We start from the raw sequence: 27,913 nt of genomic DNA on the forward strand, positions 1-27,913 counted from the left end.
CCAAAGTCTGTAGGAGTAATGAATATACAGTGGACGGTGAGCGATGCCAAGTTACTGGTAAAGAATGTAAGTAGAAGAATCCAAGCAAGAACAGAAACAGAGGCTGTGGAGTTGTGATGGTGTGTACCAGAACACCATAGCCCAGTTGTAGGTATGTAGACCAATCACAAATACTCCAAAGTAAAAAAATTGAAAAAGAGGCAGAGCACAACCAGAAAAGTACATGGCAGATGTTTATTGGTAAAGAACCAGTTGGAAAAGAAATGTAATTACCATGCTACGTTATCCATCCCACTATACCAAACCTCAACCGGCCTAAGACCAGTAAGGTTACACAGAGCGACTAAACATATCCATGTGCTGGCAGCCAATTACTTAAAGAATGATTAAAAACTTGCCCAAAAAAGAAGTAGCTAAAGTGTTGGTTAGTGGGAAGAGAGATCACAGTAGGAAGAGATGTAAAATCAAGAATACACAGATAAGGCAACAAATACACAGTCATACTGTATACTGAAGAACAGGAAATCATAAGAAAGATGTAGACAAAAATGTAATTTAAAACTATGATCTATCAATAAAAAACAGCAACAAAATATTATCCACCAAGAAACAGCAGCAATAAATGTGCCAAGTGTTATTGCATGTTAATAATCCCAGCATCAGCCACTCTTACAGCAGTGACTTCCAATCATGATGACCACAATGTTGTCACAGGAGCAAGGCACGAGTGTGAGAAACACAGGCTTTTTAAACATTTTTAAAGGCAAGAATGCTTGGAAAAGCAAATCAAAGCAGCTCTCTTGAGCGAATAAATTGAACTAGGTATTAATCTTGTGAAGCAAGTGTGAAGTGCTGGGAAATTGCTCCTGTGGGGTAAAATAGAGAAGGGTGTGATGAGAAACAGACAAGGACAATAATCAATAAGTAGGTGATTGGGAACAGGAAAGTGATTGGGAGACACATGACTGGGAGGTGCTAGTGTGAGTAAGGTCTCCCTGTACTAACACACCTGACACAGATCATGAAATGCTTGCTAATTAGCAGAAGAGCTGGTGTGTTGAGGAAAATGGAGCATAGAACTGAGAACCAGTCACTGGAGCAGGGTAGTTCAGCACCTCCAGTGGCTCTGGATGAGGATTCTTGAAAGAATTGAAAGTTTATTTTTAATTGGTTCTGATTCTATATTAAGTACTTGTATAATTATTCTGGATGTCTCTGCGTCATTGTACAATCGGCATGATGTACCCAAGTGAAGCAGACACTAAGGTCAGGAGGTGATAACATTCTCAGAGCTGAGGCCTCTGAGGCCATAAAGATGAAGGAATGGAGAGAGGACCATTATGTATGCTATATTTAATCTGTAAACATTTACACATTCTGTAATCTGGTCTGCATAGTGTGCGGACATTTAAATAAGCAAACTTGATGCTTATGGACAGCAAGACACAGCGACAGACATCTCAATCCTTAATCAAAGATTTCTGAGAACACTGCTATTCTCTCCTATTTAGTAGCCTTCATAATGTTTTTTATTTGTGAAAACATGAACAGCTGATCAGAATTCACCATGCAGTTACCACTAGCTATGCTCTGAGTACAGCAGGCATCTCTCCTGATGTTCTCATCTTTGATTTAATTCACATACTGATCGGTGGGGAGCTTAGAGTGTAGGGCAGAAATGAGCAAACACTCTAGCCAGACATGGTCAGATCTGGAAGAGGGCAGGCTAGAGGGACACATTCTGAGAGTCGATGCAGCTGGACACATCCTGAGCTCCAGCAGAGCAAATAAAAGATGTCATAAAATCCAGGCTTGTAAAACCAATGAAGTCTTTATTTGGTAAAAAATAACATCTTTTAACAGGATCCATATTACCTCAAGGTTATGTTCTAGAATGTGCAAAGAGAAGAAATCAATTTAGCAATTTAAAAACACTACATTACATCAGTTCAGCCTGTTGCCATATCAAAAGAGATTTCAGAGCTGTTGAGGCTCCTCAGACTGGAATGGGTTGCAAAAGTATTTTTAAAGGCTTCAATTTGTCACCAATGGAAGAAATTCAGCACAATTGCTACTCTCCCTAGGAGTGAGTGACCTACATAGATCAGTGCATGTACATGCTGTAGAATCCCCAAACAAATCACAATAGACCTCTACCATGATGGCAAGCATTTATTGCACTTTATATTGTCCATGCTCAAGGACATTGGAAACAATGAAAAATGGTGGTGAAGAAACTATTTCTCTACAGAAAAGCTCAATAAAGTGGTCCTGTGTGTATTATCATGTGTATTATATTGTTTAGAGAAAATAGAACAATTCTTACCAACACCAAATCTTCAGCTAAACTGTAAAGCATGGTGGAGAGAGTACAAAGGTTTGAGAATGCTTTAGCAACCAAAGATGGCTTTCAGTCAGGGACCAATGAATTGCAAGTTTCATCAGTAAATATCACAGTAGAATGTCAGTGTATCTATTTGAGGTTGGGTTATGTAACATGACAAGGATCTCAAACATGAGTGAATAAAAAAATAAATATGGCCAATTCATGTACTTGGCCTCAATCACATTGAAGCAGGCAGATCAAGCAAGCCATCCCAAAAACATACATTAACTGAAATGGTCTTGTACAAGAATACCTTCTAACTTACACTGAACTGAGCAGCAGCTACAGAATGTGTTTGATGGGGAGTATTTGTAATGTGGTAGGTTCCACTAGAAACTTAAGTTAATGGTTCACACAATTTTTATTACTATGACTTTGAGATCACATTTTAGAAACCATTAAACAAATACAGAAATTGAGATAAATCAAAAAGTGCAAACCTTTGCAAATGTTTCAAAATGTTATATACTAGCAATAATTAAATTCAATATAGTTCAAATGGACATGAATGCTGCTCCATAAACCAATGCTGTACTGTGATAATGAATCCTAAAAATGTGTCAGAAGAGAGAAATGCAAATGCAAGTGATAAATATCTCCCAGCAACAACTCCCCATTCCCCAAGATAGAGATTTCTAGGCTTCCTTTCCCACTGTGGTTACACTATTTACTAATCTATGTGGCAGACATTTGTCAAAGTCAATAAATGCCAAGATAATAAGTATATACACACAAGCACATAATTCCTGAAGAGGCAGTTTCCCATCCCCTCTTTTCTCAACATGAAAGACTGGCAATGGCAGCTTCAACCTTTAGCTTTTTGCAGGTGTTGAGTAAAATTTAGAAAAATAACAATACTGTCTGCAAGTAAAATAATTTTGTCTCATCAAATAATAAGTTACTAATAAAATTTCCAAAGGTCTTGGCTCTCTCTGAAGAGCTTCTTATAAGCTTTTTTTCTTATTTGTTATAATGAATGAGGTGATAATTTTAAAATTGTGACGCAAGGAGGCAGAGCAGGATTTGGGGACGAATTGCGTTAAACACAATGAAACATTTATTGTTACACAAACCAAAGATGACTATGTGGCTAGCAGGCTCACCGGGTTCAAACATTGACAATCTTTATATTCAAACACAAGACTTATATACATGCACACTAACAATGCACAATTAGGAGCAGGTGTGAAACACAGGCAGGGCATGGCCATACAGATACACACACACACAGGGAGATGTTTGGGAGGAGGGGCCGTTCTGTGACACAAATTGGTCCATAGGTGCCAATTATATGCAATTTATAGGTCCAATTAAATTGCAATTTACATTTAACCAGAAACGTGGTGGTAAGCTGAAGATTGTGTTTATTGGTTTAGCATTTGGCAGTCTTTGTGAACAAACAGCTTTTTATACAAAAGACAATGGTCCTGTTCCTGTGGGACAAAACACAATCTGCAGGAAAAACTGTACTATAATTGTAATAATTAAAAATGAAACAAAAATAAATCTATTGTTGGCAGAGGATAATGAGACAAACAATTATTCTTTCTTTGAATAATTTATAAATTGATCATTTTGTGGTACTGAGGCTTCAGTTCCTCCAGTGGCTACACATTTATGTGTGTGTGTGCATCTGCAGACATCAACATGAAAAACTGAACTGCTAACACTGGCAATATATGCAAGTAACATATATAATATATGTGTGGAACACATGGGATCAAAGACTGAATACCATACAAGCACTTAAATATACATGCTAATGACAAGGGACAGGTATAACACATAATCGAATAACAAGGAGGGGTATGGCCAGGTAGATATACACACTCAAACACCAACAGGACATCACACTGACATGGAGAGGAGTCTAAGAGGAGGGGGACATTCCATAGCATGTGCTTGACTATTCCTCTTTTTCTCATCAACACCTCCCAAATGTTAGTGACTAAAAATCTCTTGTTGCCAGAAAACCTGGTCCTGGATGATTGTTTCTCGGAGAAACCTATTTTAAAAAAGCTTGTTTGCATGGAGGTGGCCACGGGTATAGGCACCTGGTGACCTCAAGATGCAGCCATTATCTGGTGAACTTTATCTGGTGAAGTCTCTGGTGAACTGTAGACATTTGGTTGTTTTTGCATCTTTTTTTACAGAGGCAAAATACAAATGCAACATTTTCCAGGTATGTTTATCACATCTCCAATTATTATAAACCTTTGAAATTACTCTTATTGCAACTTGTATATATATTTTACATAACCATTGCCTTTTATATGAAAGCCAACAAAGTAATTTAATAATATTTTGATAATATTTATTATTAATGTATTACTCATTTATTTTTGTATTGGAAGAAACACCAGCACTGAAAATCTCTATTAAAAATGTTTTGGGGGAAAAAAGTTAAATATAATTAGGAAGCTGTATTTTGGATTTGTTGATGAGAAATTCTTGGGGTGATACTAATTGTTATCTGATTTAAGAAAAATATGCTAATATTATATTCCTTTTATATTTTGAATATAAAATAAAGCTTAGAAACAATGACTGTTTAACACTAGAAAATGCAGAATGATTTAAGTGGTTACCATAGACTTCAAATTAGTTGCTTACAAGTAGCAATACAAAGTTAATATCGTGTGTCAGTGTATGTGTGTGTATGAATCCTAGGAAAAATCTGTCCTTCATTTGGGGAACATGGAGGGGAATCTGGAAAAATTGCTATCCAGAATCCATATGTCCAGTGAATGTGATGTCATTCCTTATCAGACTAAACATTCCAAAGTTGGTTCTGTGTCAATATCTTGAAAACTGTGGGATTAGTTAACACACAAAAATCAGGCAGAAAGCTAATAAGAAGAAAAGTAACAAACTGTCAGAAAACAGTGATTAAGGTTTTTCTATTCTTGTCAGCTTTTGCAAGCAGAGAGAGTCAAATGCAGGTAAATAGATTTAATAATGAAAAGGGGAAATCCTAAGGCATAGTCAAAACACAAGCAGAGGTAATAACCAGTGAACAGGCAATGAGCAAACAAATACAACAAGGAGCAAGCAAAAGAATAAATCCATAAACAGGCATAAAGACTATAATAACCAGAATAGCAAACAAAGAATACAAATGCTCAGAATCGTATGGCAGGCTTCACAATGAATGAATGGATGAACAGAGCTTATATAGCAGAACACATAAGGGATAACTGGATACAGGTGAGTTCAATAATTAGGTGATCTGGAACAAACTAATGGTTTATGGGTAGTGAACCGAGTCCAAGTGGAATCCGTGACAATTCTAAAACTTTAACAAAGAGTGCCTCTAGCACCAGTTCACACTGTCTGTACATATGACTTTAAGATGCTTACAGTCATGCTAAAATAATAAAATTATTTATCCTAGTCTATTAGAATGATGTGTTTTCCTGACATATCTGTTTTCTTGTCATGCTTTTTGTCAGAATGACCCTGTGGATCTAGAGAAGCAAAATTGGAGCCAGTGACAGTGAACCATGCTGTCACAGAGTATACCAGCAGTTGAGTACACAAGATTACAACTGTGTACATGGTTGCAGATTCCAAGCATTTGAAGTCAGTGCCAGTTTAACAGGATAAGGTATGTGGTCCAAAGACATACAGCTGGTTGTGTGTGTGTGTGTGGGGGGGACACCTTAACTCTAAGCACACATTAAAAAACACAGAGTGTATCATACCAGATGTTAGATAACTATTTTAATACTGATGATTCAATGCTATCAGAGGTCGTATCAGATGTGGCAAGAGAAGCGGAAGCTTCACACACTAACACAGGGTTACAAATGCCCCTCACAGGACCACAGTGGAGTCAATGCCTGTTTCTCTGGACTTACTAATGACATTAAAAGAGACCTCAGACTAAGTACTGCAGACCTAATTCACTTTAGCTGTGGAAAACATAGCCACACTGAAGAGAAAGTGACTAGAAAACCAGAGTATTGAATTAAAATGCTTTGCATTGTGCATCATGTGAACAATGACAGTGACGAGCACCATACTTATACTGTGCAAGATGTTCATATTTTCTTAGACCAGACTCAATTCATTGTAGCATGGATTCCTTAAGGTGTTAGAAACATTCATTTGAGAGTGTGGCCCATGTTGTCATGACTGCGCCATGTAATAGCAGATTTGCCAGCTTCACATTCATGTTGGCAATCTTGCATTCCAGTACATCCCAACACTACTCATTCAGATTCAGACCTGGAATGGAGGTACATTAAAGTCGTTGTCAAATTCATAGTTTGAGATGTCCACTAGTTTGGGATAATCTTATATGCTTTGTGTCATAGTGTATTATCATTGTGGAAGTAGCCATTATATAATGGGTAAACTGGCCATAGGAATGCACATGGTCATCAAGAATGCTCAGATAGATACTCAGATTACATTGTCCAGTTTTAATTACCCTGTGCCCACTTTAGTTGCTGATTGCTGCTTTGGGTTGACAGGAGTGTAACCCTGTCTTTTTATTCTGAAGTTTTAGCACATCTGCCTCAAACGTGTTTTTCTATAGCTTCCATTTATTAACTTACAGTTTTGTAAGTTTTGAGTTTTCACAAAGTTTACTGCCTTCATCCTTTTTTAAAATCCTTTTGTCAGATGTTTATATGGTATAGTGAAGTATAATTATAAGCATTTCATGAACATTTTAACTTTTTTTGACAAATACATCCAGTTTAAGCAAAGACTTAATATTTACAGTGTTGACCCTTCTTTTTAAAGACTTCTGCAATTTGCCTTGGCATGCTGGATATCAGCTTCTGGGCAAAATCTTGACTGATGGCAACCCATTCTTATCTAATCAGTGCTTAGAGTTGATCACAGTTTTTGTGTTTTTGTTTGTCCACCCTCTTTTTGATGATTGACCACAGGTTCTCAATGGGATTGAGATCTGGGGAGTTTCCTGGCCATGGACCCAAACTTTCAATGTTTTGTTCACTGAGCCACTTGGTTATCACTTTTGCCTTGTGACATGGTGCTCCGTCATGCTAGAAAAAGCATTGTTCATCAAAAATTGCTCCTGGATCACTGAGAGAAGTTGCTCTTGGAGGATGTTTTCATATCATTCCTTATTCATGGCAGTGTTCTTAGGCAAAATATTGAGCAAACCTACTCCATTGGATGAGAAGCAACTCCACACATGAATGGTCTCAGGATGCCTCACTGTTGGCATGACACAGGTCTCATGGTAGCACTTGCCTTTTCTTCTCTGGACAATCATTTGTCCAGATGTACCAAAGTCTGAAGGGGGCCTCATTAGAGAAAATAACTAACTCAGTCCTCTGCAGTCCAACCCATATACTTCCTGCAGAATGTCAGTCTGTCCTTGATGTTTTTTTCATGGTGAGAAGTGGCTTCTTTGCTGCCCTTTTTTTTACACCATACTCTTTAGCCATCCTCCATAAGTCTTCACCTCACTGTGCATGCAGATGCACTCACACCTACCTTCTGCCATTCCTGAGAAAGCTCTGTACTGGTTGTGACCTGATCTTGTAGCTGCATACTCTTTAGGAGAGGGTCGTAGCACTTGCTTGACTTTGGCGCCTGCTTGACTTTCTCTGAAGCCTTGTTCACTGGAATTGAACCTCTCTCCTTGAAGTTGTTGATGATTCAATAAATGGTTGATTTAGATGCTATCTTACAAGCAGCAATGTCCTTACCTGAGAAGCCCTTTTGATGCAATGCCATGATGACTGCACATGTTTACCATGATTAATAGAAGAAAATTTCAAGGACCACCATCCTTTTAAAGCAACCAGTCTGCTCTTCTAATCAGCATGACAGTGATTTTAGCTGCCTTGTCTTCATTAACACTTTCTCTTGAGCTAACGAGAAGATCACTGAAATGATGTTAGCAAGCCATTTTTTGGCAGGGCTGAAATGCAGTGGCTGGAATGCAGTCATTTTTGTGATTAAGTTAATTTTCATGGCAAGGAATGAAATTAATTGCAATTAATCTGAAGAATCTACAGTTAATGCAAATTGCCAACATAAAAACTGAAGCAGCAAACTTTGTGAAAACCAAAATTTGTGCTAGTCTCAAAACCTTTGACCATGACTGTACACTATTATAAAACAAAGATTTTATCCCATGCACAAAATTGTTTAGATATTTTGCATGCTAAATCAAAATATGCTTCCAAGTATTTTATAGAATTAACCTTGTTTTTGTTCTAGCATACTTGCATATCATTATGTATAAGTGGATGAATAAATGGTACCAAGGAAGGTGGAACCCTTCTGTGTTGGTAGATTCTTGCTGGACACTGAAGAGGGATGTTCCTTTAATAACAGCCTGATTTATGTATTAGTAATATATACATATTGTAAAATGTAGTTAAATATCATTTAAAAAACACACCTGTTAAAAATATTCTAAACAAAATTCACTTCAGCATAAAAAAATATTAGGTCCATCTATATTAGGTTATCTATATTGAGTTAATGGTGGTGGGTTAATGGTGGTCAGATCTCCTATTGTATTAAGATATTTATGATTTAGATTGTTCAGTGATTATTTTATTTGGCCATGCAAATTAGACTAGCTAACATCTTACCTATGCAACAGAATATGGGATTAGCCTACAGGTACTTCCAAGATTTGTTATAGAGGGGGAAAAAGGTTAACACATTAAGAATTAATGTAGCTAATGAGATGAACAGTAGGAAAGATTTAAAAAGGAACTTTCATTATTGTGAAATCTGGGATAACAAGAAGAGGAGGTGCTACACGGAATCATACATGTGCAGCACCAAAAAGGTGTCAGTATAATTAAAATGTTGGGTGCAATTAGATGTTAGATACAATTAATGGAATGTTAGAAGAGGAAGGGTTGGGTGTATATAGATTTCCTGTCCGCTCAGTTTATCACATCAAGTAGTTAAAAAGGATTTCACTAAGATTGAATTAGAAACTATTTCCATTTCCATTAAATTATAGCACTGGAAGCTCAGCTCCGGTCACCTTTCACATAAATTAAATGTTCCAGAGTTCTGCATTCCTGTGTTTTGGCCCAGTTTAATCCCTGTCAATGCTGATGACAAATTCCCAGTAATAATCATTTGTCTCTTATTCATTTTTCCTGTCGGCTGAACTCAAGGCAGGCTGTGTACTCTAGAAGTTTTCTAACCATCATGCTAATGATGATGTCTAAGAGTTTGGTTAGTTTCTTGTGTTGCAAATCATGTTTTCAGGCTTTGCAAAATTTAAAACAAATTTAATAGTTGGTGGATTTCTAAAGTAGTACACATCTAGTTACAAAGAAAGAATCAACCTCTGCACTTGTGTTTTCTGGCCCAGTTTAATCCCTGTCAATGTTTATCACAAATTTCTAGTAATAATCATTTGGCACTTGTTCATTTTTCCTGTCTGGTGAACTCGGGGCAGGCTGTATACTCTAGGAGAAGTTTACTATCCATCATGCTAATGGTGATGTTTAACAGTTGGGTTGCAGTTTCTTGTATTGCAGGCTTTATATTGCATTTGTATTATATTCTTGTATTGTTTTATTGTATTGTTTTTTTGCAAAGTTCAAAACAAATATAATAGTTGGTTGATTTATAAAGTAGATAATTACAATGAAAGAATCAGCCTCTGCCTAATGCCATATCTTTGACAATTCTAAGGTGGTACTTCTCAAGCCAGGGCCCACTAGACACTCCACATTTCTGCTTTTACCCCGCCACAGGCATGGTGCAGTTATTCAGTGTTCTTAATGGTTTATTTCAGGGTTGCAGTGTAAAGCAAAAATGGTGGGACCCCAAGGACTGAGTTGAGAAATACTGGACTAAAGCAGTACCAATTGTCACATTCTGACAAAACCAGGAAGCAAATAAACAGAGAAGAGTTGCCGTGGGAACTGCGACACCAGGAAGGGAAAAATTGACACCAATATTTTTCCTGGTCTACCTTCCTTTCAGACACACTTCCTTTAACACATGTGGTCCAGTTAATCAGTGGCTTCAGAGGTGGATCAGGTGCATTAAATTACTATATGAAATAAACCCTACAGGAAGGTAGATTTCCCAAATGTGAATTGCTGTTGAAAAAGATAAGCCCTATAGCCTACATATAAATTTATCTTTCTCTCTGACTTTGAATCAGTGATCACTAGTCTAAGAATGTTTCCTTTTGCTGATATTAAAGGGCCACAGACATCATCTAGGAAGCTACTCTCTTAGACAGGTAATTTCTTTCACCATTAATAATTTTTGCCCTTCTATTATAAGGGTAAATTCAACTCACTATTCTCCTGTACAGTCTTCTCACTATACAAATGCAGTCATACACATGGCAATTCAAAACTACTTTTATGAAAATTATTGCTTTCAAATCTACCCATATGAATTACACTAGACTACCAGGGTATAGTATGTAAGCTCTGGGTTGGAAACTCTTTAATTACAAGCTCAGCGAAAGACAGAGGCACCTACTCTTACAATGAGTCAGATCACATGCCTCAGAGATCCAGACTCATTACCAGAGAAAGAAAGAGCGACAGAGCCAGTAACTGAGTGCGCCATGTGGGCACACATTCACAACATCAACAACCAGGCTCCTGAGGGCTGCAAGATAAAAAGACAGCAAATCCTTACTATACCATATGTTGTTTACCAAAGAAAGCCTTTGGGGTGTGTAAATGAACACATCCCCTATAGCCATTTTAGAGAAATGTAGTTGGGCATATACATACTGCAACTGTATGGCATTCCCAGCGCTCTCCTCCACACACACTAAGCACAATCCACATAGCTGCATATACTGGAGTTTTGAAAAGATGGCTTTTCATATTAGTCGCATGAAATACAAAATCAATTATACTTTTTTTTTTTTTTTGGGGTGGGGTCAAAAAGTGCATTGACATCATTTAAAGGGAAAATCACTCACTGTGTAAGAATAACAATCATTTTCACACAAATGAAACAGTTTAGCTGACAGACTAGTTACCCTTAGATAGTCTTATGATATCAGGCATAAACAGACCTATACACTTTGAGAAGTGACAAATGTGATAACCTTTCATAGCATGTTAGAGAGCACATCACATCAAAAAATGGATTGGACTTGTTAGCATGCATTAGTCAAAAATAACTGAGAATGTATTCCTTGCCAACACTCACGTGTTTCCAGTCACCCTCTGAAGCTCAAGCGGACAGAACTGCAAATTAGATTAAATTTACACTGCTCTGGACTCTGTACATGTAAACAGGAGATTGGGTGAGGGCTAATAGTCATGATTGCTGTCATATTACTGCATTAATCTGTTTTCCATGGGAAATTGTTATGAGAATTATTACTGGAGCTTTAACAAGAGAAGGAAGGGAGAGGAAAAACACTGATGCCTATGGTATGATAGAGGGTGTAGGAAAAAATCTTATTTGGTTATGATTCAGGTTTAAGTTTCTAAATTTGGAATAAATAAAATCATAAATGTGAGGCTAACGAAAGTTTGGAGGGTGTAAAAGATTTGCAAAATTTTCATACAATTTCATTAAATTATTTTCTTTAAAAAGTGAATAATTGTGGTTCTCTTCAAAACTAAACATAAAAAGGGGTGTACTCCCTCAAAACTGATGTAGTTCTTCAAGCAGGAGAGATGTAAATGATAATTCCTGCCATTTTATTTCATGTTTTATGTAAAAATAGAAGAGCATAGAAATATACAGACATAAATGGATAAAAGAAAAGTGTGTGTGTGTGTGTGTGTGTGTGTGTGTGTGTGTGTGAGAGAGAGAGAGAGAGAGAAAAAGAGAGAGAGAGAGAGCGAGAGCGAGTGAGCACAAAGGGATACAAGACATAGAAACAATGTGGAGTTCTGTGGACAGTAAGTGAGAGTCTGTCAGTTCTGCCTGAAACAGTAATACATCCCTCAGAGCTCATAACCGCTGCTTAACAGCTACAAACCCCATGGTCCCAGGGTCTGGAACCTCTCTGAAGATCCCAAATCTGTAGCCACTCACAGAATATTGCACTACCTTCACAAGTACGCACAAACTGTTAAAGCTGTGCTCAATGGGCACTTTATTTTATGAACACCATAACACTTCACCTGTATGTCTGCTAATTCATGTTATTTTCTAATCAGCCAATCATGTGGCAGCAATGTAGTCCATAATATCATGAAAAGTAAGGTTAAGAGCTTGATATTAATGTTTACATGCAATTTTAGAATGGGGAAAATGTGATCTCACTGTGGCATGGCTATTGATACCAGATAGGCTTGTTTAAATATTTCAAAAACTGCTGATTTTCTGGGGTTTGCATGCGCAAGAGCCTCTAGATTTTGCACAAAATGATTTTAAAAAATCCAAATGAACAGCAGTTCTGTAGACAGAAAGAGGCTCACTGAAAATGGAGAGTTGAAGATTGGAAAAATACTGCTTGGTCTAATAAATGATTATGGCTGCAACATGATTCAAAACAGGATTCAAAAGGGACTTAGACTGAATTAGTGTATTCAAATGATTTAAATTTGAGAAGGTTTTACAGAATCAACTACATCATGGAATACAGTGCACAACATAAATAAAGCAACAGTTTAAGCATCTACTTCCTTAAAAGATATCAAAGTATTCTTCAGTGATTACTGAATAAATTAAGCCCATTCACATAACAACTTTTACAATCCATTTGCGCCATTGTCACCTAAAACTTCAATTACTTCCATGTAATTCAAGAGCAACCAGAAAATCACCCAAAATAATTACATTAATGAATGTAAAAACATATGGCCAAATGCATATGGACACCTTTTCTAATTATTAACTTCTGGTGTCTTAACCACAGCCATCGCTAAAAGGTGAGTAAACTCAAACATGCCATGCAATAGCCATAGACAAACACTAGCAGTAAAATGGGTCGAGTTCAGTCACTTGTAACATGGCACTTATGCAGGATTCCAGCTTTGTAAGTCAGTTAATTACATTTCTGCACTGCTAGATCTGTCCTGGACAGCTTTAAGTGCTATTATTGTGAAATTGAAGCATATAGGAACAGCAACTCATGCACAATAGCATGTAACATCACAGAGAAAAGCCACTGAAGAGCATAGTACATAGAAATTGCCTATCCTTTAGTTCCAAATTGCCTCTGGAAGCAACACCAGCACAAGAACTGTGTTTGGAATTTCATGAAATGGGTTGTGCAGCTGCAAAGAAGCTTAAGATCCCTAAGCACAAGCTAAGCACCATCTGGAGTGGTGTAAAACATACCACCATTGGACTGTGGAGCAGTAGAAACGTGTTGTCTGGAGTGATTAATCATACTTCACTATCTTGCAGTCTGATTGACAAATCTGGGTTTGGCAGATGTGTAGAGAACACTACCTACCAGATTGTACAGGGCCAACAGTAAGGTTTGGTGGAGAAGGGCTAATGGTCTCTTTGGCAGGGTTTGAACTTTTAATGACATACAAAGGCATTTTAGACAGTTATTTGCTTTCAACTTTGTGGCAGAGACAGGGCCATTTTTTATCAAGGCTTAACCATAATCTAAAAATATATGGGTCAAAAAGGCAAACATATGTAATAAAGGATCACCTATAATTAATCAGAAACCTGGTAAGAGGACCAATGTGTGGTACTGACATGAAACATTTAAAATGCTAATAAGCCTGTTATTTTTGAAAACAAATGCCTCCGAGTCCAAAAATACAGTCTGGAGTTACACATTTAATTTCGAAGTGGCCTGTTCTTCCTTGTTGCAGCTCAGTGCCCTTTAAGAGGACTGCAGATGTTTATGGCATGTTCCTTTTATCTATAAATGTGTAATCAACCTATTTACACAGGAAATTGTACATCGTTTCACTAAAATATCTAGCTCGCAAACGCTAGCTAACGCTAATTTGACCAAATCAGTTAATTCAGTCACAAAATTGAGTTAACTCCTCTAAATATAGGATATGTAGTTTCTAATAGATAAGAAACTAAATTGACCTAACTAATAGGGATGAGTAAGGTTACTCACTCTGAACATCAGAATACATTCAACTTATAGAGCAATTTGTAAACTGGGTTAATTTAGAATCAATTTTGCCACTTCTATCATGCTGGTTGTTGCTCTGGTTGTAAATTTCATCTCCACTTCTTCCCTAAGACATACCTTGTCTAAATTACTACCATACTGCCTCTAAGCCCCATGACCAAGATTAGGATTTTAAAATGGATTTATGAACAAATGGTACAGTAGAATCTGCCCAAACCTGCAGTGATGATAGCCAAGGACTATTACTCTTATGTGGTCATGTAATTGTTTTGGCATTATGAGAAATTTATGAAAAATAGATATCCAAATTCAGTCTATATGAAATTAGTTCATAATTTGCCTAAAGGTAATAAGAATTTAATATGAATTTATGAAGAAATGGTACAGGGAAACCTGTCCAGATTTACTGTGCTGATAACCAAGGGCTCCTACTCGCATGTGTTAATAGAATTGTCTTGGCATTGTGGGAAATTTCTGAGAAATAGATATTCAAATTCTTCCTGTACAAAATTTGTACATATTCACAAAAAGATGAAATCTGTGCAGACATACTCTGCTGATAACTATGGTCTCCTACTCTTATGTGGTAGTAGAATTGTTTTAGCATTATTGGAAATGTATGAGAAATATATGACCATACTGTCTCCAAGCCCATAAAATACATTAGCATTTTCACATGGATTAAAAAATAGTACAGTAGAAACTGTCCAAAATTACACTGGTGATAGGCAAAGTCTACCACTCTTGGGTGGTAGTAGAACTGTTTTGGCATTATGTGAAAGTTCAGAAAAAATATGTAACCATACATTCCTTGAATTAAATGGGCATTGAAACATCATTACAAATACAATAGCTTTAATATAGATGTATTCAAAACTGGTGAGTAGAATCTTTTCAAACTTGATCTGATGATAGCCACGGGCCACCACTCAGTTGGCAGTGAAATTTTTCTGCCCTGGAGTACCCCTTGCCCTGCACATTTGCAATATTGCACTAGTGAAAACCGCTGTTTTAGCTGGAAGTGAAGCTCTGTAATAAACTTCTGAGAAACATATTGACATTTACATTTATGGCATTTAGCTGATGCTTTTATCAAAAAAACCCCAAAAAACCTTACAATTAAGACTGAGTATAAATATTACGGGCCTTACTCAGGGGCCCAATAGTGGCAACTTGGCAGGGTTTGAAACAGCAACCTTCTGATTACAAGTCTAGTACCTTAACCACTGAGCTACCACTGAAAATCATTTTATACAATGTTTATTAAGATAAACATATTACTAATTGTGTTTAATGTAACGATGCAAGTAAACTAGTTCAATCAAGTAAACTGTATTTTATACTTTTAAATGTAGTTAAAGTGCGTGTCTTCACCAAAGGTCTAAAAAAAATCTCTTTGCTTAGGTAGCGTTGGATTTTAGTGAGCCGCGAAATACCGTAAAGTCGCGCATATAGGCGCATTAAAATGTACAGCGCGATGACGTGACTGTGAATCACTACAGCGCGGATAGCTTCAACGAGGTCTTTCATTACGAATTTGTTGATTAAGTTTCCTTTGTTGGTCTTGACGATCGCTTGGTTACTCCCATGGGTTGCTTAAAACAGTCTATTTACTTATTGTTTCTCTACTCTTTTCTTTATTATGTTAGTTAGCTAGTTACCTGTGTCCACCACGAATTATTTGTCTTCAATTTAGCATAATTACATTTTTAGGCTTGTTATTATAATGATTCTAGTGACCTAGACATTCCTGGTCATTAAAAGAATCTTAGTCAATGATTTTTGTGCATGTTTTCCCTGTCTCTGGTTATTCAATAAAAATACCTAGGTTATTACGTCTGTAAACAAAAAGTGATATTATAATTATGTTTGGTACACGAGAAATAATCAGGTATCGAATTTGCGACTTTCACGAGTTAAATAAAAATGAGTAACTTTTCCCTGCTAGTCAGGGTGGTGCCCCAGTTACATTTACCAACTGTAATTGACAATTCATTAAAAGTTTTAAAATAGCTACATAATACACACTCCAGTGTGTTATTATGAGTTCTACCGCTTTAGAATAGCATTATTTGGAGAGTCACCTTCTCTCCTCATGAAAATATATAGCCATAATTTCATATCCCAATCTCTGTGAAGATCATATCTGGAATATAGGTGGTTGTGAGGTGTAAGGAGGGAAGTTGTCCCAGTGTCCCACTACTGAAGATGGAAAGAGAGGGTGAGACGTACAGGAACCAAGGAAAAAGAGGGTGCATGATTCATCATGGAGAAAATAGGGAAGGTTGAGAGTATAAACTGAGAAATAAGTGTGGAGGTTTTTCTCCTAAATTTCTATTATTTCATAACTATTTTACATTGAACGCACATTTCACTCCGCATAAGGCAGTCACCATTCAGATTAGACCTTACTTCTAAAGACATAATTGTTAAGATAATGTTAAAATAAACAAGATAAACATGAACATTAAGCTTTCTATTGTGTGGAAAATACTTGAAGTATTTTCAATTTAGATTGGGTTTTTTTTCATGCTAAACAAATGTTTACAAAGGGGATATTGTAGGTTGTGTGCAGCTTGCTAGCTCATCAGTATTATCTTCAGATTAAATTCCATTTCAGCCTTATAGCCATCTGGAAATGTCATGGCTGCTGTCAAATTTGATTTTGAAATCTTTGAAGTCTTTGTCCAGTTCATGGAAGCTTGGCCCTGACTCAACTTTTGTGACTCAAGCTTTATATGTCAAGTTCACATATACAAGATATTTGTTTTAGGTTACACAGTAGCTTGCAATACACATCAATTTGTAATCAAATAAACACCCACATCTAAATATTCCATACATACACACAGTCAAATAGGAACATATACATGTACTTATTCATATATATAAAATATGTAAGTATGAATAAATTATACAGAATGCAGAATACAGCAGCTTGGTAAGTAACAGATACAGAATCAAAAACAGTAGTGCAAAGTGGTATTACTATAGTAAAGTAATAATGTGTATTAATTGCTCATGAGAGTAATTGCATGGAGGAAAAAGGTTTTATGCACTCTGGTAGTTTTGACCTTCATAAAATTTAAGTGCTTCCTTGAGGGCAGAAGTTGGAATAGGTGATGTCCAGGCTGTGAGGAGTCAGTAGCAATTTTCCCTGCCTGCTTCCTAGTTCTGCTGGCTAACAGGTCAAGACTGGACAGGGGGTACCCATGCCAGTATTGATAGTCTGTGTAGCTGTTGACAGTTTTCCCAACCTCACTTCCTATGTCCTACCTGTAAGAAAGTAATAATCTACTGGCAGGTGGCTGCAGGGACACTTAACTTGGTGAGTTTGCCTTGGAGCAGTTCTGGGACAACGGTATTGAATGTTGACGAAGTCTTAGAATAGAATTTTAAGTTCTTGGACATTCAAGGTGTTGAAGAATGAAAATGAAGTGCAGACCCATTCTGTCTTCATCGTGAACAGATATGTTGGTCTGATATGTATTTGGTTTGTGATATCCTTTAGATGAGCTAATGTTCTAATGCCAGAGTTAATGACTACAATCATGAACACCTAACACACACCTTTTCCGTTATTTCTTATTAAAATTTGTTAGATCATTTCTATACTTTCAAAATTGAAGATTACAATTTTAAGTTTAAAGGGGGTCACGTTTAAAATGAACATAAACTAAAAGCTATCCTTAAAGTAGAAATAAATATATTAAAGGCGGCTCACACGGTGTTAAAATGTAACTCTGCATTGGTGTGAAAGGGTTTAACACTGGATTTTTATTGTTTATGGTCTACATCTTGATATTGTGACAACTATAATTATAGGAAGCTGTTTCAATCACAAAATCGTTATTTCCCACGAAAAGGTCGTGTCACAATTATTGTCAACTGGTAAATGTTGCTCTGCAAAAATCTAAAGATGAGTACCTGAATGACTCACCTAGACAGAATGATTTTTCTGCTGTCCCACTACTTTTATAGTAGTAATCCAACCCATAAATACGTTCTGAGCTGCTGCAGGAATTAAACAGGGCGGCTGTCTATAATCAGCAGGATCGAAGTACAGCGTTTGATAGGGAAGGCAGAGTGGGGCGCGCAAACTTGCCTGTTGTTCATAATGTTAAAAAAAGCTGAATAAAACAATACGATGACATGATTTTCAAGTGTCTAGCTGTTTCTCCTTACTGCGGTTTAAACTCTTAAGTGAGACTTTGGATCAGTTGGGCTTTGGACCAATCGCTGCATTTTATAGCTGTATGCGTCAGGTGCCACATGCACTAAAACGCCTGCAGAGCGTGCCAAGCATTTTTGTAAATAGAGGTATGCAACAACTGACGAGTTCTACAACGAGCTGGTATTCGATGCCCATGTCTGTGTTATACTATAACCGAACTATCGTCTTCACTTTTACGTTGTTTTAAGTCTTTAGGGTGATATGCAACCTGTTCAGAGATTGCTGCTAGTTAACGCACACGTAAACAAAAATTGGCTACAGAGGATGACTGAATCCTTAAACAGGAGCGACTTCAACTTTACTGAACTCGAGGACATCGATGTTTTTGCGGATGGATCCCCAGCGCTCAGGTTCATGATTTCCATAGTGTATTCATTCGTGTGCGCCGTTGGCTTAGTGGGCAATGTTTTGGTGTTTTTCTTAATGAAAGCGAGACAAGGTAAAAATAAGTCTACAATAAACTTTTTCATAATGAACCTTGCAGTGACTGACTTTCAGTTCGTCCTGGCTTTGCCCTTCTGGGCTGTGGAAGTTGCCCGGGATTTCAGCTGGCCATTTGGACACGTAATGTGCAAGATTGTCCTTTCCGTAACAGTTATGAATATGTACGCGAGTGTCTTTTTTCTTACCGCTATGAGCATCACACGGTACTGGTCCGTGGCATCAGCTCTGAAAGATCGAACCCGACAAAAAACCTGCTCCGTTAAATGGGTGAGCGCGCTGCTCTGGGTCTTGGCCACGATTGCTACAACACCAACATTTATGTTCTCTACCCAGAAGACAGTCGGTAATGAAACTCTATGCCTAATGGGTTTTCCCAATGGACACTTTTGGCTCGGCCTGTATCACTTGCAGAAAATTTTAATTGGCTTTGTTTTCCCTATGCTAATTGTATCGGTCTGCTATTTGTTGCTCCTACGATTTATTCGGCTTCGAAGCATGAACAACAATCTCCCAAAACGAAGGTCTAGGATAACCAGATCAGTCACAGTTGTGGTGCTCTCCTTCTTCCTCTGCTGGATGCCACATCACGCAGTTACATTCTGGGGTATCTTGGTTAAATTAGACATGGCACACTTTGATCAAGCCTACTACATGGTCCATACATACGTTTTCCCTGTGACAGTTTGCCTTGCATATACCAACAGTTGTTTGAATCCAGTTTTGTACTGCCTTACAAGGAGAGAATTTAGGAAAATATTAAAGGACTTATTCTGGAGAATTACTTCACCGGCGATTGTCAATAGCTGTCAAATTCGCCCGTTCTCAGGGACCATTAAGGGCGAACATGACAGTCAGGCTGTGGTGCCTTTGAATGTAATAGAAACCGAACACTGCAGATTCTCTGTGGATAATGACCAGTGATGCGCTGCCTTCAACAAATGCCCACCAATGCATGAAGTGGAAATTGATATAGCTTAATACACGGGCTGCTGTGAACTCACCAAATTGCCATCTCTCTATGGCTGCTTTCCGAAAATAATAACTGCATTATGTACGTTTTTCTGAATGGTGCTCAAATGCGCTAAAAAGCATCTGTGAAAAATGTGCTAAGTTGTACGAACTATTTAACCACTGCAGTCATCTGTAAACTGAATGTGATATTGCTCTACAAACATGAATACTGCATCTGCTTCATTGTAAACTTAAAATGTTATTTAACATAGGACACACATGTAAACATGTATTACTGCAATGCATGTTTAACCAGTTTTGTTGTACAGTAAAATCTAAAAATCTGGGTTTGAGCCTGGATATTGGTGTTCATTACATTTCTTTTTCCAGAAAAGGTGTGTAATTTCAGTTCATTGAACAATGCAATGTGTGTGAAAATGTAATATCCCATGTCATGACTGAGCCAGATTTTCAGTCTTGTATTTACATTTCAAAAACATATTCTGTTTTTTTTTTCATTTTCCTTTATCTCTCACATAAATTATACTCTTCAGTTTTCTGAATTTTCCTCTGGAAAATGACCTAAGATTAACATCTGTTACTGTAAGTGTAATAAATGAGTGTAAATGTTCTTAGTAATTTGATGGTTTTGCCCCAAAGGAAATGAATGTACACACTTCTACTATTCTGTTGATTGTAAAGTGAATAATAAAGTCTTATCTTATCAAGGCACTGTTTGATTTTTCCATGAACACCATTAAAAGGGGGTTATTAAAGGCTTTTGTAAAACTGTTATTCCATCTAATTAACATTTGTTGCAGTGCTGTGATTCTAATGGACTATGAATGCTAAAGTGTGGATAGAAAGGATAGGTTTTATTGTTTAAGTAGGAGTATACAGCACAGGGTAGCAAAAACATGACCGCAAAGGAAATTTATTACTTGACTTAGAGATGGCTACAGTAAGAAAAAAGATAACAGGATGTACTGGAGTGACATTTTTAGTCTAGTCCAAAGAACGTAGTTTATGGATACATTTGATTAGAAATATCATTAACAGATAATCTTTATACATTATCAAAATAATGTAGAATAACATTCAAAATATATACAATGTAAATGTATAGCAATAATCTATTGCTTGCAGTTCATATTGTTATATGGTAGGCAAGAGAAAAGTTAATAATTCTTCTGGTCTAGACTGGTATTTTGCAATATTTTAGCCTTTAATTTATATTAATCATTTATATATATTTCTGGCTTCTATCAAGGTTTCTTCCACATGCTCTTGCAGGAACTTTTCCCTTTCTGCTGTCACTTTAGGTGTAGGAGTCTTGACCTACATTTCTGTAAAGCTGCTTTGTGGCAATGTCTTTTGTCAAAAGCTCTATATAAATAAAACAGGACTGTTGTAAAATTTAACTGAACGAAGTAACAACATTAACATATTGGTGCCTGCTAATATTTTCCTGTTTGTTGCCTAAGTTAATAAGATGTAGATACACAGCTTCAAACCATCAATGTTATGCATAATGCTCAAAACACAAGATGGCACTGTAACATCTTCTCATTCTTAGCATTTGAATATATTCTGTGTAACTGCTTTTGGGTTTCAGAACATGTAGTTGATTTGATCATGAGATCTTCATGCTGACACCTCCAGAGTATTGTTACAGACATGCATGCAGGCACACAAACACACATACACACACACACATACACTCACACACACCGACCACTTACACGTGGTTATTCTCCAAAACATCCCACGCTTAGTAAATTATTTGACCCACAGGTTTCCTGACAAGTACTTACCAGAAATAATGGTGTGTGCGTAGGAGTGTAGCTATCAATGTTATTTTACTGCCAGGACTACTACTAGCATGTTAATAATAATTGAGTGATGTCTCTTTTCAGTGATTTAGTGCTTAATTAGTAATGTGGGCCTCCTATTAGGTTCCGGTCCCACGGCTCATGTAAACAGTAATACATTCCTGCACCAATCAAAAAGAGTTTGGTCATAAGATAATACACACTGCAATGTGTTATTATGAGGTCAACTGCTTTAGCATTGCATTATTTGGTGGATCACAATCTCTGCAAACTCCTCATAGTTAACATATCCATCATTCCATATCCCAGTGTCTGAGAAGAGCATATCCATCATGACAGGATACAAACACATGGAGTGAGCCTACAACACTTTAAGCAAGCAATTCACAACCTTTTCCATAAAGTTATTATTAAAGTTATTATTTATACAAAGTCCTCTTCATACATGATTTCAGAAACACTGGAGAAACACCCAAATTAGCTTGTGTACTAGAAGGGCATAAAATGACTTACATCTTACATTTGGCACTATGCCTATCAATAACCTTCAGATACTTTCAGTGGTCCCTAGTTGCAGCTGTGACCATACCCAGTTCTATCTGTGTTTTTTCAAAGTATTTTTGAATATAAAGCATGCATTGTAGGCAGTACAGTACACAAAGTTCCAAAAATGTAAATATTATAAACACTGCAAATTTTAACTTTAATTTTATACTTATTCTTGCTTACACTTCCTTTGACACTTTATTCTTCTTTTAAAACACAACCACACAGATATTCATTTTACATGCAAAATATATGGTCTACATTACATTCTGTTCACTCTAACCACTGTCTAACGTGGAACTGTCTAATTGACCAGATGTCAAGAGAAATGGAAAAAAAAGCAACACATGTATCTCCTTTGTGATGACATTGCAGGGCATTGTGAATGAAGGGATTTAATCAACTGCAGGCCCTTTGACCCACATCATGTGAATAGTATGTGGGGAATACAAGGATACTCCTTACAAACCTTGTTGAATGGAATGCAGATTTTATCACTACACAGAAAGTTGACAGGAATATTTTATATACATATATACATAAATCATTGCATACCTCATCAAATAAATAAATGGGAATATGTTAGCTTTCACTTGTGTGTGAGGGCAATTAATATTTCATAATTTTCTTGCTGAAATATAACTAGTGTGAAAGCAATCTGTTCTGAAAAGCCAAATTAACTGAAAAATTAACTGTTCAGTAAACTTCTAGCTAATTAGCTAATGTTAGTTATCCTGTGGTAAATACTGGCTACGGCAAGTTGTTTAGATAATGTCAACCAGATATTTGTTTTGAATGCAAATATAGAGTCACATTAAATAGATAAAGGTCAGTCGAGTCACATTAGCAACAAAAAGGAACCGCCTAATTACCGAGCTGTTTAAAAAAACAAATAAACAACAACAACAAAAGACATGACATGCTTAATATCTTCTGCATCACGATTCTGGATTAAGGTATTTAGCAAACCTTAGATACTATCCTTACAAAAGAGTCGCAAGTCCTGCGAGTGAGGCACACCTCCCTCTGCGTCTACTCTGTTCAGTGAGTGGCAGAGAAACGAGATATATTTGAGATATCTATCTGTCTATCTATCTATCTATCTATCTATCTATCTATCTATATATATATATATATATATATATATATATATATATATATATATATATATATATATATATATGTATGTATGTGTATGTGTGTGTGTGGTGACATTTAGTGAGCCAATGGATAAATAACCTTTTATTTCTGAGGACTTGTGTTGTAAAAATAACCTCAGAAACTACAACTATTTCCTGTTAATCAAATGACTCTTAAATCAAGACAGATTGCTTCTTCCCTGTTCCGGTTAGGCTAGTGGTAAAGGTTAAAAATGTCCTGCCGAATATAACTTTTGAAGGCATATTTCCTTTGCTACATAATATCGTAAATGTCGCGCGATTGTGCTTTAACATCCAGATATTATCACGCGGTTTACCGGATTCTGACCTGACATCTAGCTACTGATGCTGACTACTGCACTGTAGCTAGTTAGCTGTCGTGACTAAGTTTGCTAACCATCTAGCTCCTAGCAACTGTATACTAACTGCTAGCTGTGTACTAACGTCATACGTATTTGTCAAAATAGCTAGCTAACCTAAAGCTAAATATCTTAGTTAAATGAAGCTACAAGGAAAACAAAGGCATATAAAGATAGTAGTGTTTCAATGGAGTCGTCGCACTTTTGGGTATCTTAGCTAACGCTAGCTAGCTAGTTTAGCCAATCTTAATATTGTTCGCGGTATCATTCTTAACGTTACCTTTACCGACAAGTAGTTAGTTAGTTCGGGAAATTAGCTAGCCAGGTAGCAAATTGTTTTATTTATTTTTAGATAGCAGGTAGTAATGAGTTTAGGTAAAACTGAGCCCAACTGTTTCTTCACATGAGCTTGTGAGCTCAAACTGACATTTTAATGGGAGCCAGGCCGCGCTGTTGTGAATCTTGTGGGCGATACTTAAAACGAAGGAGGTGGCCCGAATGGAGTCCTTGGCAGGGAGCGTTTACAAAGCGGCTAGCGAAGGAAAAGTCCTGACACTTGCCGCGTTTTTGCTAAACCGTTCTGTGACTGAGACACGGTACCTGTTGGATTATGTAACGCAACTGGCCGGCCAGCGCTCAACTCCCCTCATCATCGCTGCAAAGAACGGTCATGACAAAGTTGTGCGATTGCTTCTGGACCACTACCGAGTGGATACTGAACAAACGGGGACAGTTAGATTTGACGGGTAAGTGCAAAATGTAAGTTATGAATGTATCTGAACTCTGTAATCTACTTTTTTAAAGTTCAGAATGACTGGCAAACTGGTGTTATATTAGTTATTCCTACCTTATAAATTAATTCTTACATTACTTTCTTCTAGATATGTCATTGATGGAGCCACAGCACTTTGGTGTGCAGCTGGTGCGGGACACTTTGAGGTCGTCCGACTTCTTGTGTCGTACAATGCCAACGTGAACCATACCACCCTTACCAACTCTACTCCTCTCAGGGCTGCATGTTTTGATGGCAGGCTGGACATTGTGCGCTATCTGGTGGAGCACAATGCTGACATCAGCATTGCTAATAAGTATGACAACACCTGTTTAATGATAGCTGCTTATAAGGGCCACACAGATGTGGTGCGCTTTTTGCTAGAACGAGGGGCTGATCCGAATGCAAAGGCTCACTGTGGTGCCACCGCACTGCACTTTGCTGCTGAGGCTGGCCATCTGGACATTGTGAAGGAGCTGGTAAGATGCCATGCAGCAATGGTAGTGAATGGCCATGGTATGACTCCCCTCAAGGTGGCAGCAGAAAGCTGTAAGGCAGACGTGGTTGAGTTGCTTCTCTCACATGCTGACTGTGACCCCCACAGCCGCATTGAGGCTTTAGAGCTGCTAGGTGCTTCCTTTGCTAATGACCGGGAGAATTATGACATTCTTAAGACTTACCATTACCTGTATCTGGCGATGCTGGAGCGCTATCGTGATACTGAGAGGGTCATTGCCAAAGAGCTACCGCCACCTGTGGATGCATATGGGGGGCGTGCAGAGTGTAGGACACCCCAAGACTTGGAAGCTATCAGGCAGGACCGGGACGCACTGCACATGGAAGGACTGATGGTACGTGAGCGCATACTGGGTGCGGATAACATAGATGTTTCGCATCCCATAATATACCGGGGTGCTGTCTATGCTGACAACATGGAGTTTGAACAGTGCATTAAGCTATGGTTACATGCATTGCGTCTGCGTCAGCGTTGCAACCGCAATACACACAAGGACCTTTTGCGCTTTGCACAGGTTTTTTCACAGATGGTGCACCTGAAGGAGCCAGTGCAAGCATCAGATGTGGAACAGGTACTGCACTGCAGTGTTTTGGAGATCCAACGTAGCTTGGCACGCATGGAAACAGCCAGTGAGGCTGAGCTGCCATCCTGCACCGACAACTATGAGTCCAACATCTTCACATTTCTCTACCTTGTGTGCATCTCCACCAAGACTCAGTGCAATGAGGATGCCCGAGCACGGCTCAACAAGCAGATCTATGATCTGATCCGTCTTGACCCGCGCACCAGGGAGGGCTCATCACTGCTCCACCTAGCGGCTAGCTCGAGCACACCTGTGGATGACTTCCACACCAATGACGTGTGCAGTTTCCCAAACGCACAAGTGACCAAACTCCTGTTGGACTGCGGTGCTCTGGTGAACTGTGTAGACAATGAAGGCAATAGCCCACTGCACCTTATTGTACAGTACAACCGGCCCATTAGTGACTTTCTCACCTTGCACGCCATCATAATCAGTCTGGTGGAGGCTGGAGCTCATACAGACATGACCAATAAGCAGAAGAAGACTCCATTAGAGAAAAGCACGACAGGTGTGTCTGAAATCCTTCTGAAGACACAGATGAAAATGAGTTTAAAGTGCCTGGCTGCTCGTGCTGTCCGACAGCATCACATTTTCTATAGAGACCAGATTCCTAAAAGCCTGGAAGAGTTTGTTGAGTTTCACTGATCCTTTTTTTTTTTTTTTTTTTTTTTAATTAATGACATCAGTTTCTACAATTTTTGTGTTTTAACCAATCCAATGGTGCTGGGAATTCTTGATAAAGATGATGTATTATTCTTTTTTGTTAATTTAATTCTTTCCCCTGTTGAAAGTGTCATAAGGACATAAGGATGACTTGAATGGATTTAACACGTCTCTGGTATCGCTGATTTACCGGTTTGACTGATGTAAGGTGTCTCATATACTGCTGTAGATGCTGTAAAGAAATTGGAACCACCACATCTCCAGCATTGGTCAGGCTGTGGACTGCCAGTTTTCTTGATTTTCAGTGTTCTTTTTCTAGACAATGGTTTACATTCTCATACAAAGTATTGCAGTGTTTGTCTTTTCCATATGTAACATGCTGTATTTAAATAACTTGCATTGTGGGGCCATAGCTAAGAAACACACTGAATTCAGTTTTTTTTATGCGAATGACAGAGAGAAGAGCTGTTTATTCGCTGCACTTTCTTCTTTAACAATTTTTTATAAATTTATTTAAAAACAGTTTGAAAATCTATTTTCTAAGGACTCATTAGCAATGGATTGATGTACTTAAGCTAATCTTGAAAAGCTATTTCTATGTACACTAAGATATGCCTGTGACAGGTTCTCTAAAACTTTTTAAATTTTATTTTTTGCCCTTCAGATTTCCCTTTTAACCATTATGCCACTGTATTTATGGAATCTATATTGATGACTTGCTTTAAATAGAGGTTTGAGGACATAAGCTCTATTTGAGTGGGCTGCAATACCTCGAGTGGCCTTATTCTGGATGGTGCTTAGATATCTTGAGCTTGAATGAAAATGAGCATGTCTTCCTTCTTCAGTTATGCTTGCCTGTGTGCAAGCATGATAGGAAGATTTGACCCTGCCAGCATGACTTTTAAAGAGGGATTTGAATGTTAAGAATTTTTGCTTCACATCTTTGAGAGTCAGCAATTGTAATGTGTTTATGTATTTTTATTTGCAAAGCTAATGTAACATTAAACATGAAGAGTAAATGTTTGTCATCTCTCAGCTTTATTTCATTTTCTAGCTCAAAATCCAGTTCTCATTCATACAGCTCGTCATACAAGCATCATGCACTTTTTTTAGGTGTACATAATGTATAGCTTTCTAAGGTAGATAGACCTTTTATACAACAAATTCTAGTTTGCATCTGTTTTTGGTACCACTGTTATACTTGATTGATGGTAGCTTCTCTTGTAACTCTTGAAGAGGAACTGCACTGAACTACAGTTAAATATGTAGAGGTGGTAAAAATGTGTAACACTCAAGATTTCCAAAGAAACAGGATGTTCTGGACAGCAGTCCATCTTTGAAATGTACAAGTGATGAAGGACCTCTGTTCAAAATGTTTCATTAGAAACCTTGTGCATGACACTTAAGAAAAGGGAAAATGTGTGTGTGTGTGTGTGTGTATGTATGTATGTGT

General features: G+C 37.6%; 2 protein-coding genes across 2 annotated transcripts; both read left to right on the forward strand.

Moving 5' to 3' along the window:
- The first annotated feature begins 18,834 nt into the window (after positions 1-18,834).
- rxfp3.3b (relaxin family peptide receptor 3.3b) lies at positions 18,835-27,854 on the forward strand. The gene is made up of 2 exons (XM_027020107.2): positions 18,835-19,997; positions 26,682-27,854. Exons 1-2 carry the CDS (start codon positions 18,835-18,837, stop codon positions 26,833-26,835), a joined length of 1,317 nt encoding a protein of 438 aa, XP_026875908.2. The 3' UTR covers positions 26,836-27,854.
- fem1b (fem-1 homolog b) lies at positions 23,725-26,775 on the forward strand. The gene is made up of 2 exons (XM_027020106.2): positions 23,725-24,671; positions 24,807-26,775. The coding sequence occupies exons 1-2, from the start codon at positions 24,424-24,426 to the stop codon at positions 26,440-26,442; spliced, it is 1,884 nt and encodes a 627-aa protein (XP_026875907.1). The 5' UTR covers positions 23,725-24,423; the 3' UTR covers positions 26,443-26,775.
- Positions 27,855-27,913: the final 59 nt, after the last annotated feature.

Source organism: Electrophorus electricus, chromosome 2 (assembly GCF_013358815.1).
Source record: "Electrophorus electricus isolate fEleEle1 chromosome 2, fEleEle1.pri, whole genome shotgun sequence".
Classification (NCBI taxonomy): Eukaryota; Metazoa; Chordata; class Actinopteri; order Gymnotiformes; family Gymnotidae; genus Electrophorus; species Electrophorus electricus.

What these genes read in the sequence shown, in the direction of transcription:
- rxfp3.3b (XM_027020107.2), top strand. Translation starts at nt 18,835, where the DNA reads ATGCAACCTGTTCAGAGATTGCTGCTAGTTAACGCACACGTAAACAAA. An exon ending in TCTGTGGATAATGACCAGTG is followed by an intron (nt 19,998 to 26,681) that starts ATGCGCTGCCTT and finishes TGTCTCATATAC; the next exon opens with TGCTGTAGATGCTGTAAAGA.
- fem1b (XM_027020106.2), top strand. Translation starts at nt 24,424, where the DNA reads ATGGAGTCCTTGGCAGGGAGCGTTTACAAAGCGGCTAGCGAAGGAAAA. An exon ending in GGGACAGTTAGATTTGACGG is followed by an intron (nt 24,672 to 24,806) that starts GTAAGTGCAAAA and finishes ACTTTCTTCTAG; the next exon opens with ATATGTCATTGATGGAGCCA.